The sequence below is a fragment of the Orycteropus afer genome, unplaced genomic scaffold, assembly GCF_000298275.1.
Source record: "Orycteropus afer afer isolate SDZICR_OR568_19922 unplaced genomic scaffold, OryAfe1.0 scaffold00070, whole genome shotgun sequence".
Lineage (NCBI taxonomy): Eukaryota > Metazoa > Chordata > Mammalia > Tubulidentata > Orycteropodidae > Orycteropus > Orycteropus afer.
In genome coordinates, this window is record NW_006921657.1 from 5,167,404 (window position 1) to 5,181,960 (window position 14,557).

The window sequence follows — 14,557 nt, forward strand, 5'->3', positions numbered from 1 at the left end:
CCTACTTCCGTAGTGATACTGCCTCGGAAACCCAAGGAGGGGTCGCTATGAGTCGGGGCCGACTCGACGGCAAACAACAACAACAACAACAACTAGCACCTAGAAATAGCAGCTGGTCAACCAATGTCTGCTGTCCTCTGGAATGCATGCAGACAGATGTGTGTACAGGCACTGTGTGTAGTAGAGGTGTGCATGTGTGGGTTGGCAGGCTGGTGAGTCCCTGTGTGGGCATGACCAGCGCAGGGGATAGGCAGCTTACTGGGGGCCTCACGAAGAGGGGCTCATTGTCGTCGATGTCCTCCAGGGCTACTTGCAACGGCTGCATGGTCTCATATGGCACCGGCTGGCCCAGGTCGCTGGCCACCAGGATGAGCTGGGTGCAGAGGAGCGCCGTCAGAGGGGGAGACTGATGCAGGTGGCGCGGGGGTGGGGGTGGGAGGTTGTTGGCTTCGGGCCCAAGGCAGGCAGTTCCCAGAGGTCAGACCCCTGTGACAGTTTCTGTGGGGAGGTGGAGCCTTGCCCTGGCTGGGAAAGCCCCTCCCTCGGCCCCGCCCCCGCCGGGACCCGCCCCTTACGCTGTACACTGCCTGCTTCTCGCGGTCCAGGCGCTGCGTAGTCTGAATGAGGCCGCTGATGGGGTCTATGGTGAAGTACTCCCAGTCCCGGTTGCCTGCTGTTTTGAGGAAGCTGTAGCGCACCGCCCCGTTGAGGCCTTCGTCCTTGTCTGTGGCATAGACCTCGTACACATTGGAGCGCAGCGGGATCTCCTGCAGGGGTGATGATGGGGATGGACACCCCTGAACGTCTGAGAGAATTCCAACTCCAAAGCCCTGATGGAGCGCTGGCTTTTCTGCTCCAGTAGCAGAAAGTCTTCACATGCTTAGGGCACGCTGGCAGCTTGACTGCACTCTCCTGGAGTCTGAGCATCTGCTAGCTGTCTCCCTTTCCCCCAGCCAAGGCCACTGTTCACTGACAGGCCAGCCTGGATCCCAGCATGTTTCAGGGTGCCCACCTTCTGGAGCTACCCCAACCAGCCAGCCCCATTGCATGCTGAGATGGGGGGTGGGGACGGGAAAGAAAAGCAGTCCAAAAATTGAGGTCACAGCCACCGTTTGTCCCTGTCTTGCTGTTTCTACTACTCCTGTTACAGAAACTCTGGGTATGCCCTAATGACACCATCCATCCTAGGACATGGCTGAAATGGGGGACACAGAGTCAGGGGGACATGTAGATAGAAATTGTATGCCTGGGTTCTAGTCGATCAGTAATTCATCATGTGCCCTGGACATGTCACTTCACCTCTCTAAGTCTTATCTCCTGAACTCCCTTGAGTGAAGTCTAAGATACAAAAAAATCTCATAGAAAGCATACATAGACCTCATGATAAGGTTGGTGAGGTCAGAGAGAGACAGAAAGAGAGGGGGAAAGTTTCTTTGCTTTCAGGTGAAAAATGATCGCTCAACATGGTTTTACTGTTTATCTCATTGGTCATGACAACCAGAAGGGCCAAATGAAAGTTACATCTAATTAATAAAAAACAGGATGACAAGTGGATAATTACTTAACAAATGCTGGTTGTATGGGAGACATAAATCTTTCTCAACACTGGGTCCTTGAGGGAAAAACTTAGTAAATAGGGCCTTTGGAGTGGAAAAGAACTAGATTATTATTAATTTATATCTTGTCTCATCTCACAAAAACAAGATTTGAAGCAGCTTATAAAAAGGTATAAATTATAATAAGATTGAGCATGTTAAAAACACAGGGTAAGGAAAAGGAAGAGTTAGCAGGAAGGTGGAAGATGAGTGGCAGGAGGCAAGGTGTGTTCCCTAAGTCCCTACAGGATCATTCAAGGTGGGCTGACCACTTTTAGCTCTGGTGGTATAGTGCCTAAGGCATTCTGACTACTAACGAGAAGGTTGGCAGCTCTCACCCACCAGCCACTCCATGGAAGAAAGTCCTGGCGATCTACTTCCATAAAGATATACCACCTCGGAAATCCAAAGGGGGTTGCTATGAGTCAGAATTGACTCGATGGCAGTGAGTTTGGTTTTCTTAGGGTGGGCAAAGCAAAGAAGGGCACTCAGTCTTTGCAAATGTGACTCTCGATGCGAGGTGAAAGCAAATCACAAGGTGAAAGCATAGTGTTTCCCAGAGCTCAGCCCTGGGAGAAATATCTTCTACGGGACCTCAAAGAGGACAGACAGGAAGTGACAACATGGACTTAATACTGACATTCTGAGATGCAGAGACCTGCTGCATCTGGGGGGCAAGGGACTAGTGGGAGACACCCCAAGTGCACCATCAAGGAGCATGTGGGGCCTGTGCTAGAGGAAAGAAGGGAAGAGCAGGAAACAAAAGTGTACTTCCTCCATCTTTACATGCCAATTTAGGCCAAGGAATGAAAGAAGAATTGGAGAGATTCCAGATCCTTGGCCACTTCCCCTTGTTTAAGAAACAAGGATGCCTATCCTCTGTCCCCAGGCTGTCTCCACACTGATATCAACAGGAACAACAGACAGACAGAAGGAACATGTGTGTTTATTTTGAGACAAGTATAAGGGAAGTGGGTAGCTGGGAAGACTGTCCTTGGCAGACATCTGGGGGCAAGAGATGGGACATCTACTATTATTATTCCCATTTTGCAGATGAAAAAACAGACTGAGGAAGTCATTTATTCAATGTCACTTGGCTGGTAAGTGATAGAGTTGGACTCAAACCAAATTGTTTGCTAGCACAGCCCATGCTACTTACTAACCACTGTCCAGTACTGCCCTGGGTGGTACTGGGTATGTCTGATTGCTTCTTTGGTTTCAGTTCCCCCCCCTTCACAATTGGGGCCCTTTCCCTCTCTCAGTCCATAACTGGAGGATGAAGAAGATTGGACAAGGGATGCTGGTGGGCAGGAGGCTCAGGCCTGGGGCCCTGGGGGTCAGCAATACCTCTCTGATGTGTAGGATGGTACCATTGGGTGGGCGCACGAAGACGGGGCGGTTGTCATTGACGTCGATGACCTCCACCAGGAGCATGGTGGTGCCCCACAGTGGGGGTTCTCCACCATCCGTGGCCACCACGGTCAGGTTGAACCTCTCGTAGGACTGCAGTGGCCGCTTGGTGGTCACCAGGCCCGAATCCATGTCCACGTGGAAGGCCTCTGGTGGGTGGGATAGGAGAGCAGGGGTGTGGCTCTGGCTACTCCCTCCCATCCCTCCTTCTCTTCCTGCCATAAGGCTGGAGGATGGAAGCCTAGGTATGGTAGCCTGGCCCTCCTCATCCCCACAGGGCATCATGCATGTCCAGAACAGGCTATGTACCTGCTCCAGGACCTTCCAGCGAGTAGGCCAGTTCTGCATTGGAGCCCTCATCCTGGTCGGTGGCCATCATAGTTATGACTGAGGTCCCTGCTGGCTCGTTCTCATATACACTTGTGCTGAACTGGGGTTTAGAGAACTGAGGTCGGCAGTCATTGACATCCAGCACCTGGATCACCACCTAGGGGCAGTTTGAGGTCAAAGCTCAGGAGCATGCTGCCCCTAGGGATCTGGTTACACAGGACTAAGCTGGGTTGGAGGAAGGACAGGTGCCCGCTGGGGGCTGAGAACCAAGGTGCTGTTCCTAATGTATTGGAGTCTGACCTCAAGCAACTTATTTAACCTCTGTGCCTCAGTTTCCTTAGCTGTACATTGGGGATAATAGTATCTTGTCTGTCAGTCCTCATGAGGCTTCCAACGGTTATATATACTAGATCCTTACTGCAATGCCTGGCCCAAGTCAATACTCAGTAACTTGTGGTTTGCAGGTAACCTGTGTTGGGCCCTGAAGCAGAGAGCCCCTTGCCCATCCTACACTGTCCTTTGGCTGCTCCCAGTGTTGTTGTTGTTGTTATTTGCCATCGAGTCGGGCCCGACTCATAGCACCCCTCCTCGGGTTTCCAAGGCAGTATCACTACGGAAGTAGGATTGCCCAACCTTCCTTCTGAGGAGTGGCTGGTGGGTTTGAACCTCCAGCCTTCTGGTTAGCAGTCAAGTGCCTTAGGCACTATGCTACCAGCGCTCCTAACAGAGACCCTATAAATCTGACTCTAGTCTCTGCACCTTAATGCTGACTGCTGTGATTCCTCCACTCCCTAACACCTGCTCTTGACTTGGACTTGTGTCTGACCCCATAGACTTCCCCCCATCCCCTGGCTGCTGTGTCTATGCCCAGCTGCATCCTTATCCCAGCCCTTCACAGCAGAACTTTCTAGAACCTCTTTCAGTGTACTTTCAAACCCCTGTCGCCCTGACTCCTCACCACCACCCTTGGAGGTAGGCATCACCAAAGGCTCCCCCTTTATAGGTTTGGCAACAGAGGCTCAGAAAGCTTAAAGGACAAATGCAGTGTACTTAGCTAGTGGGATCGTAGTCTTCTGACTCTAAATCTTGTGCTTTTCACAATATAGAACATGCAGATGTGACGGGGACAAGATTAAAATATCACTGTCCCTGTGAATGGCCCTGGCTCTTTCACTCTACGTGGTAAAGAGAATTTGAGAATTCTGCTAAAAGAATTTGTCTTTGCCCATTCAGCTTCTCCCTTCTCCCATCCTTCAGGAGACTTTTCTTTTTGCCTTTGAGTGATTAGGTTATCGTGTAGGAGAATCAGGAGAACAAATCCAAAAAGATAGACTGGAGAAGGCAAAAAAAAAAAAAATGTGGTGGTGGGAGACGTGGAGAGAGAGCAAAACCTCCAGACTCGGGGTTTTGGATATAAATGGTGATAGAGAGCTTAGAAGGTGAGACGTTGGCCTCAAAGCCAACCGAGTAGATGCTAGAACTGGCAGGGGAATGGGGCTGTGAATTTGATCTTTCATGAATGTTCTTTAAGAGACATAAATAAAGATAATTATGTTTGGATGCTAGACTGTGTTTCTTCCAATGTGACACTATGGAGACACTGGGATGTGGAGCCCTAGGCTTTATTTGGGTTACGCCAAGGTTTGTTTAGCTGCCTTAGTAGGGGTTTGGAATAAGATTTCTCCTAAAGAGTCCCTGTCTCCTTAAGCCACAGCCATTGTATCCCACTCGGCTGACCTCTTGCCTCCTCTTTCCTGCCATCATGTCTCTGATGGGACTGAGTGGCTCTGCTCCCACTTTGCAGCAGTTATTCTCCACAGGTTTTGCTTGCTACCTCCACGAGCCCAATCCCTAGTGTCCCTGGCCCAGGGCAGCACCCCTTACCTGCACTGAGTTTTCTCGACGGTTGCTGGCTAAATCACCAGGGTTGTCTTTGGCCAAGGCAGTCAGGATATAGTGGTCCTTCTTCTCCCGGTCCAGTGAGGACAGCACATAGATGTCACCCTAATGGGGGAGGATGGCTTCAGATCCTTCATTCATTCAACAGATACTTGTTGAGCATCTCCTATGTGCCAGGCACTGTTCTAGACTCTGGAGACAGTGTGAACAGAGAGACAACAATCCCTGTCCCCAAGGAGCTCATATTCTAGTGGCTCTTCTTGCTCTCACTACCCTAATCCACCTGGAGATGGCATGACAGCCCAGTCTGGCACTCACTGCTGGGCCAGGGCCTAGCATACAGTAGGTACTCATAAATATTTCTTGTTCTTAGTGCCAGGCCAGGAGCCTGCTTATACCAATCAGGAAAGATTGAATTTTGCAGAAAGGACAGAGTGCAGGTGATGTGAACAGGGAAGGACAGTGGGAGGGAAAGTCTAATTCCAGCCCCAGCAACTTGGGAAGGTCCTGCCTGATCAACTACCCCCAGGCCATAGGGCCCTCTCCCTACACTGGAAACAGCAGCTTTGGACCAACTAGCACATACTGGAAATCATCACTCTCCTTTTCTCCTGAGTTTCTACTTTTACAAGCCTGAAACTCATAGAATCATGGGGGTGCACCTTATGAGTCTCTTCCCTGCCCTAGCACTGAGTGTATGTCATGCATGCAGTAGGTGCTCAAACACTGTACCCACTTTCTGCACAAGTTTCCATGCTTTCCTTTGACAGCCTCAAAAAGCAGACTCATGGACCTGAATCAAGTTCTTTAGTCTATGGAGACACTTCAAAGTCTCTGTGCCCACCAAAGACTTTGGCTACTTCCTTCCATGTCTACTGGGATAGAAAGACCTCAGTCTATGGATGGATGTCTGGTGACTTGGCTAAAGAACCTCTGTGGCTGCAGATGTCCAGGTGGCAGGTCCCAGAAATGGGGGTGGCTGCAATGATCTTTGGTGGCTTTTTTATCTAAAACTATGGACCCTTGCCACTTCCCCAAACCCAGACCCTCCAGCCCCTTTTACCGTGCTGGGATTGATGGCAAACTTGCCCTCTCCATCCACGAGGCTGTACTCAATGAGGGCAAAGTTGCCTGAGTCAGCATCAGTAGCAGAGACCATCAGGATGACTGTGCCCACAGGTACATCCTCAAAGATGGCTTCCTGGAGCCCAGTGGGCAGGGAGAGAGAGAGGGAGAGTAGGCCAAGGTCAGTCCTACAGCCCATAAATAGCCTTGGCCCTTTGCCTTAGAGGCTGACAGGATGAGAGTGGAAGATGCTCAAAGACCCCAAGAAATAGGCACAGGCCCTGGACCCAACCTGTTGGCCTAGCCACCCACCTGGTAGGAGAGATGGTCAAAGATGGGGTTGTTGTCATTGATGTCCACAATCTCTAGGTAGACAGGTATCTCAGCTGCCCGAGGTGGGGACCCATTGTCTGAGGCCCTCACAGTAAAGTTGAGCCAGTGCACCTCCTCATAGTCCACTGTCTGGTTGGCAATGACCTTTCCTGAGAAACAGAGACACCCACTGCTATTTCAGCCACTCCTCACTCATGGGCAGCTCTCCATAGTATAAAGAGAAGGGTCTGGAGCTCTGAGGAGCGAATGTGGTTCCGTTGAGAAGAAGGGTGGCTAGGCAGCACTGCTCACTTAAGGCCAGAGGGCCTGGAGGGACTGGCATCCTATGGTTCTCCTTACTGGGGGTGAGGGCTGAGAAGCCTTCTCACAAACCAGTGCAGTGAACCTCCTTTGCTTCTGGAGTGATACTAATAGTAGGAACTTGGAGTGGTGGAGTATTCCAGGTTTCCAGTAGACCTTAAGGGGTTTGCCATCCCCACCCAGGACTAAGCACACTGTCCTCTCCTCTAGTGTTGGCATTTAGGAGTGAGTGGGATATTGGCCATCTTGGATCTGGTCCACTCCACTGAAGGGCCAGGTGGAGCCCAACTGAGGGTGAGAAGCAGGCATGGATACATCTCCCTAACCCTCTTCTGGCAGATTTCTGACCTACCTGCAGAGGAGTCTTCTAGCTGGACATAGCCTGGGGGCACAAGGTCCAGCAGGGTATAGGTGATCAGCCCATTGAGGCCCTTGTCAGGGTCCACAGCAGCTATGGCAATGAGCGTGGTGCCTGGGGTGGCCCCCTCCAAGACCCGCTCTGTGTAGTAGGTGATCCCGAAGGGCTTGAACTGGGGCGTATTGTCATTGACGTCCAGGATGTTGACTGTCAGCTTGGCTAGGGTAAAGGCAGGGGAGGGCAAGGCAAGGGGATTCTAGCGTGGCTGGTTCAGTCCTTGCTAAGCCTCAGCCAAGCCAAGAAAGGATGGCATATCTCACAGTCCTCTTGGGACTTCCTGAAGTTTGACCCAACCCTCCAGCTGTGGCACGAGACCCATCCTTCTGGCTCTGGTCACTCACTCTTCTAAAAGGGAAGGGGCCTGAGTTCTATGATCTGATTGACTAACCTTGTTCACTCAGTTTCCTGACCTGTTCAATGAGGTAAGAGTAGACGGTCGTTAAGACCCTTTCCAAGATTCAGCCTGTTTCCCATCTGAGTCACCCCCTCTACATAAACAGCCTTGGGCCTTTGCCCTTTTGATCTTGGGACACATAGGGGGTAACCAAGTCTGCTTTCTGTTTTGAAAACTTGGGCCTCTGGATTGTGAAGATAAGCAGCCATTATCTGCCAGGCTGGATCCCCACCCCAGCTACTATCCTTAACTCATGGCAGAGGCCCCTTGAGGCCAGCCCATCCCCACCTCCACCCCTGCTCATTCCAGACAGAATCCACACCTTTAGCAACTCCACCACCCCAGCTCATGCCTCAGGTTGCAGACAGGGTAGTCTGTTTCTGCAGAGGGCAGCACTGTGCCCCTCTGTTCTTTACCATGGAGCCTGCACAACCTCTTCCCCTTGCTATGTCTTTGTCCTCAAGCCACCCTTCCTTGCTCTTCCCATTCTCTGTGCCTGACCTTGTAGCTTCCAGTCAGATCATGAGGTTCCTATCTCACATCACAGCCACATCCTCTTTACCAGTTATGACAATTGCATTCCAGTCTAAGACTCTGTTGACCCACCAAAACTCCTTCCCACCTCTGAGCTGTAGGGTTCAGACTACACACAATTCTGGGCTTCTAGATTCCCCTACTGCTGAGCTCACATAATAACCAGGACACATAGTCATCCTAAACCCTCGATGTAGTGTTGCTTGACTACCAGCAGCCTACACACCTGCACCCTGTTGCTCCCTTTCTGGGAGCCTGTCTAGTGCCTGCCTCTGGCCCGCCTCCCTGCCCTGATGTGCTCTGAGTAACCAATGGAAGATGCCTGTAGGGGAGTCTTACCATTTGGCACACTGACAGCATGCTCTGGTAGGTCGCTGGCATTGTCAATCACTGAAAGAGTGACCTCATAGGTGGCAACCAGCTCCCGGTTCAGGGTGGACTTCACCATTACAGACCCTGTTGACCAGACCAGGTCAGGTTAAGCCTGAGGGGAACCCCCTAAGAGTTGGGCCTCCCTAGGGGTGCTCCTGGACAACTCTCCCAAACCCTGTAAAGGATGAAGTCCCTAGTGGGCCCCAGGACTTGCTGGTTTCATCTCTGACTGGAATGGCCTCACAGCCACCTGCAAGCTGGGGGCACATCATTGCCCATCATTCAGTGCTTACTAAGTGGATGCCCTTGGGAAAGTTATTTAACTTCCATTTCCTCGTCTGTGACATGGGAATAATTACAGTACCTATCACATGGGATTATTCTAAGATTAGAATTTACATTTATGAAAGGATTGCAACAGTGCCTGGCACACAGTGAGCTCTAAGTACTTGTTTAAAAAATGCATGTGTTAGGGGGAGATCAAGTACCAGAAAAGCTCAGGGCTAGCTGAAAAGTCCTGGGTGAGGGCAGCCCCTGGAGGGGGCAGTAGTGGAATAGGCCAGGCGCCTCAGGCCTACCCGATGGTCTTGGTTAAGTGGGGAGTGATACAAGAAGGGCGTGTCAGGTCCTGTTTTTGTACTAGTAAGGAGTTGTTTCCTTCTCACCTAGCTGCTGCCCCTCAGAGTCCTATCTATCTACCTCCCAGAAGCAGAGAGGAGTCTCCAGCAGCTTGGAGCTTGGAGTGGACAGACCTAGTTTGGTTGACCCCAGGGCTGACTCTGCTATGCCTCTCTTCCTAGAAGCTCCTCACATCCCAGAGGCCCCATCCTAAAGTGAAACCTCCTCTTTCCCTTTCCAAGTCCCTTTCAGGCATTGGGACCTCTGGGATTCCCTTCCCCCTTGGAAGACCCCCTTGCTGGGCTTCTGTCCTTCGTGGGTCCCCAGCTATAGGGCGGCCACTTACCCTGGGCTGCTGCCTCCTCCTCCTCCTCCTCTTCCTACTCTCGCTCCCCGTCCCCCAGGCTGGGGAGCGAGGATGGGGAGAGGGCGGCTGCATTCAGTCTGCAAAGGCTGGACCATGGCCTGGCCCGGGCCCCACAGGACGGAAGGGGTGGTGGGGGTGCGGTAGGCATGGAGGAAGGCAATGGGGTGAAGCAGAGAGGACATGAGGTGGGAAGTGACAGAGAAACAGAGCTCAAACCTGCAGGCCTGTCAGCCGTGAGGAAGAGAGAGAAAGGGTTAACATCAGTTAGTTCAGGGTGCAGTGGGGATGCAGTAGGGCAGGGCTTGGGGAAGGTACGGGGTTCAGCTGACCAGGGTAGGAGGTGCAGGAGGGAGAGGTGAGAGCAGAGGGAGTGGAGGGGGGAACCAGAGGGGAAGGAAGCCAGGGGAGCAAGTTGGGAGCCCAGTTGGAGTAGAGAAAACAGGGTGCTAAGGCTCTGGCAAGAAGAAAAGGGAGGGAAGGTGAACAAGGGAGGTGGGGAGAAAGTGAGGAAGAGGGAGCAGAGAAGACACTGGAAAGAAAAATAGAGAGAAGAGAGTCAGTAAGAGGGAGGAAGAGGAGAAAAGAGGATAAAGTGGGAAAGGCATCCATAGAACATAAAGTTGCCAGGGCACGGAGAAGCTCTCCAAGGTCCTGAACAACCAACGCAGCCAGGGAATGTTGCTAATCTGGAACATGGATGATTTTATTCACCTTCTCCTAAGGTGTGCCTCAGGAACTCTGGTGGTTTGGTGCCTAAGGCATTTGACTGCTAGCCAGATGTTTGGCAGTTCAAACCCACCAGCTACTCTGTGGGAGGAATATGGGGCAATCTATTTCCGTAAAGATTTACTGCTTTGGAAACCCAATAGTGGTCACTATGAGTCGGAATTGACTCAATGGCAGTGGGTTGAAGGTGTGCCTCACCCACCCAAGCCATGGTATTTTCAATTGCCTTGTATGCATGTGAAAGCTGGACAAAACATAAGGATCACTGAGGAAGAATTGATGCAACTGAATGATAGTGTTGGTGAGGAATACTGATTCGTGGGCTGCCAGAAGAATGGACAAATCTATCCTGGAAGAAGTACAGCCAGAATGCACCTTAAAAGTTAGCATGGCGAGGCTCTGTCTCACATACTTTGGATATGTTACCAGGAGGGGCCAGTCCCCAGAGAAGGACATCATGCTTGGTAAAGTAAAAGGTCAGCAAAAAAGATGAAGACCCTCGCTGAGATGGATTGATACAGTGGCTGCAACAATGAGCTCAAATAAAGCAGTGATTGTGAGAATGGTGCAGGACCAGGCAGTGTTTTTTTCTGTTTTACTTAAGGTTGCTGTGAGTTGGACCTGACTTGATGTCATCTGACAACAACAACAACAACAACAGTGCTCATAGCTTTTCTTTCTTGTTTTTTCCTTTGGGCCTTTGGCACAGATTGAGTTAATCACACTCCTTGGTTCATGGCACACTATGCTCATCAGTACTTCTCTTGTTTTATGTGTGTATCTATTCCCTTTTATACCCCTCTCCTCTTCCCTTTTCCCATCTTAGAAACATTTGTATTAACAATCATTGTAATATATTGAAGTGTATTTTTTATTTTAAAGTGTTACTACAAATGGTATATATATATATATATATATATATATTTGTGAATTTTACATTTACACAAATGGTATTGTGGTATGTATCCCATCTTATTTTTCACTCTTTTCAGTAAGTGTTCACCACCTAAGATCCACCCACATTGCTCTGTGGACATATAATCTATTGTTTCTACCTGCTGTCTGGTTCTCCATGGTGTGCACCTACCACATTTTCTTTCCAATGTCCTAGGATGGTCACTTGGGCGGCCTCCAACTCACCACCACCAATAACACTGCAGTGATCAACCTTGTTAAGTCTCATTATTGCCTGAGAATGTCTTTGGGACATACACTCAGGAGCAGAATTGCTGGGTCATTAGAGAATGAGTGTACTTTGTGCTAGATTGCAATTCATATGGCAGAGTCAGTTATATATGAGGGTCCCAATGTCCCCATATTGTTACTAATACTTAACATTGTCCAGCATTCTAATCTCTGTTAATTAGATAAGGAAAACTAGTAGTTCTTTACAATTTCACTATGCATTTCTCTGATTAACAATGATTTTAAGCATTTTGTCATAGTCATGTTAGTTTCTCTGTCACTCTTGGGTCTTCCAAGATGTACTCCCATAAGGTCCCATGTCCCCTACCTAATTCTCCAGAGGAGCAAAAATATTGATGGCAAAAGATAAAATCATCAAAATTTCATGAAATCACTTGTATAAATTGTGAAAGATAAGTAACAGTTCTCTTTGTTTCATGATATTGTTGTTGCCATGTGCCGTCGAGTCGGACCCAACTCATAGTGACCCCTCCTTGGGTTTCTGAGGCAGTATCACTAAGGAAGTAGATTGCCCCATATTCCTTCTGAGGAGTGGCTGGTGGGTTTGAACCACCACCCTTCTGGTTAGCAGTCAAGTGCCTTAGGCACTACGCTAATTGTTTCATGATAGTGTAAGAAAATCTTTAAGGGCGTAAATATGACTTACAGATGATTTAAATGGCCAGTATACATATGAAGAAAGTATTCAAGTACTTAGTTAAAACAGAAATGCATGCTAAAACATGGTACCATTGTCCTATACAAGTAGAAACATGAAAAATGTATAATACTTTATGCTGGTGGCATTATGTGTGGTAATATAGGTGCTCTCATACAACACTGGTGGAGAGGGAATCAGCAAGAAGAGAAGAAGCTGGTCAAGGGAAGAACAAGAAGAGAAAGCAGAGAGGGAAGGAGCAAGGGTAGATGGAAAGAAGAGAAGACTACAGTGTCAATAGGGGAGGGAAGAGAGTAGAAAGAGCAGCAGTCAAAGCAAAGAGAGAAGTAGAGAATGAAAGAAAAAGGAAAAAGGGAGAGTAAGACAGAAAGCAGAGAGCAAGGGGACTAGGACAGGGATCAGGGGTGAAGGGTAGGAGGGAGTCAGCCCTTATACCTGTGTTGATGTTTACAGCAAAAGCATCCTCCTGGTCCGGCACCAGGTGGTCAGTATCATCCTTGGCCACAATGCCAATGATATGGTACTCCAATTTTGGGTTGAGGTCACGGTCGATGGCAGTGATGTTGGCAATGACAGTGCCTGGCTCAGCTGACTCCAGCACGCTCACCGTCTGAATGGGGTTGAGAAACTCGGGGCGGGAGTCATTGATGTCATCAATGAGGATGGTGATGATGGCTGTGCCCGAGAGAGGGATGGTGCCCCGGTCAGTGGCCACCACTGTCAATCTGTAGGATTCCTGCTCCTCCCTGTCAATGGTGACATTGCTGACACGGATGACCCCAGTGACTGAGTGGATGAGGAAGCGGTCCTGAGCCCCCGCTTCTATTCGATAGACCAGTTCCCCATTGAGGCCACTGTCCTCATCTGTGGCTGTGACTTGAAGGACTGAGAATCCTGTGGGGGTGGGAATGGGGAGGAGATGAGTACATCACAGTGGCCTCCTCTCAGAGCTCACCTTTCACCACATGCATTCTCTTCGTGGTCATTTAAAACATTATTGTTGTTGTTTGCCGTGAGTCGGCCCTGACTCATAGCGACCCCTCCTTGGGTTTCCGAGGCAGTATCACTACGGAAGTAGGATTGCCCAACCTTCCTTCCGAGGAGTGGCTGGTGAGTTTGAACCGCCAGCCTTCTGGTGAGCAGTCAAGTGCCTTAGGCACTATGCTACCAGAGCTCCAAGGAACCCATTCCCACAGCATTCAAAAAACAAAAAAAAATCCTTTAGAAATCCTAAGTCTTAAAAAGATAGGCAACTCAAGATAAAAATATATAAATAGATAAACCACAAAATTATTGTGAAAGTTCAACAAATCCTTAACTTTCCTGTGATGTCTAACTAATACTTACTGAAATCTTGATTATCATCAATTTCTTTCAAACATTATTTTTTTACTGCTGCAACTTTGCTGGTGCTCTGAGAAAATGTTCAGCCTGCTGCTGGGTGATCCCCCTTTACCCTGTTGCAGAGAAGCAATTATCTAGGCCACCTGTCATTTCTCTGTGTGAACCTGTCTCCTGCAACCATTATAATGTCAGAGTGCAAAAGACCTCAGAGATCATCTGGTCAAACCTCTCAATAAAAACAATTTACAAAAGAAAAAATAAAAGTAATAATCAAATAAACAACATCATTTTATAATATTAGAAATATAGAATTTATGTTATTTATTTTATATATACAGGTATGCGTCACTTAACGTCTGTGTGGGCAGCGTCTGACTGCGTATGTGTCCATGGGCTGGGGCACCCAGGTATCTGAGTGCCACAATGCCAGATCCTCATCTTGAGGTCAGAGCCTCACTTCTGCACAGCTACTGTGTGTGGCCCGGAAGCCACCTAGTCTGCAATGATGGAGACCCGCCTGGGACCCTTAGTCCCTTGGGCCGGCACCATCCCCTTCCCAGGCAAGTTTTCATGGGTGGGCTGGCATTCTCTGCAGCTGACTTAGCCAAGAAAGTGGTGACAGGTGGCTGGGCCTGGTTGAGTGTTCACCTGAGGCATCTGCAGTGGCAGCTGCCCATGCCATGCTGTATACTGCACAGCAGCCCTTGGTGCCAGTGCGCTGGGAAGCCCCATGCCCCATGGACACAGATGTTCACAGAACGTCCTATTTCATAGAATATATCATGGACGTTAAATGACACATATCTGTATTTTTATATTTGTTGTTGTTAAGTGCCGTCGAGTCATTTCCGACTCATAGCGACCCCATGCACAGCAGAACGAAACACTGCCCGATCCCGCGCCAGCCCACAATCCCTGCTATACTTGAGCTCATCATCGCAGCCACCGTGTCAATCCATCTCATTGAAGGCCTCCCCCTCCTTCGTCG

The 14,557-nt window shown here is 49.5% G+C and overlaps 1 protein-coding gene across 1 annotated transcript in view; it reads right to left on the reverse strand.

Moving 5' to 3' along the window:
- Nucleotides 1-14,557, reverse strand: part of CDH23 (cadherin related 23) — a 542,121-nt gene that overhangs the window by 7,571 nt on the left and 519,993 nt on the right. The window contains exons 47-56 of the mRNA XM_042780917.1: nucleotides 12,661-13,119; nucleotides 8,618-8,734; nucleotides 7,285-7,509; nucleotides 6,612-6,781; nucleotides 6,298-6,435; nucleotides 5,220-5,339; nucleotides 3,315-3,492; nucleotides 2,943-3,154; nucleotides 576-767; nucleotides 260-373 (exon numbers count right to left, since the gene is read on the reverse strand). Coding sequence (XP_042636851.1) covers nucleotides 260-373; nucleotides 576-767; nucleotides 2,943-3,154; nucleotides 3,315-3,492; nucleotides 5,220-5,339; nucleotides 6,298-6,435; nucleotides 6,612-6,781; nucleotides 7,285-7,509; nucleotides 8,618-8,734; nucleotides 12,661-13,119 — 1,925 coding nt within the window. The remainder of the gene's footprint in view (nucleotides 1-259; nucleotides 374-575; nucleotides 768-2,942; nucleotides 3,155-3,314; nucleotides 3,493-5,219; nucleotides 5,340-6,297; nucleotides 6,436-6,611; nucleotides 6,782-7,284; nucleotides 7,510-8,617; nucleotides 8,735-12,660; nucleotides 13,120-14,557) is intronic.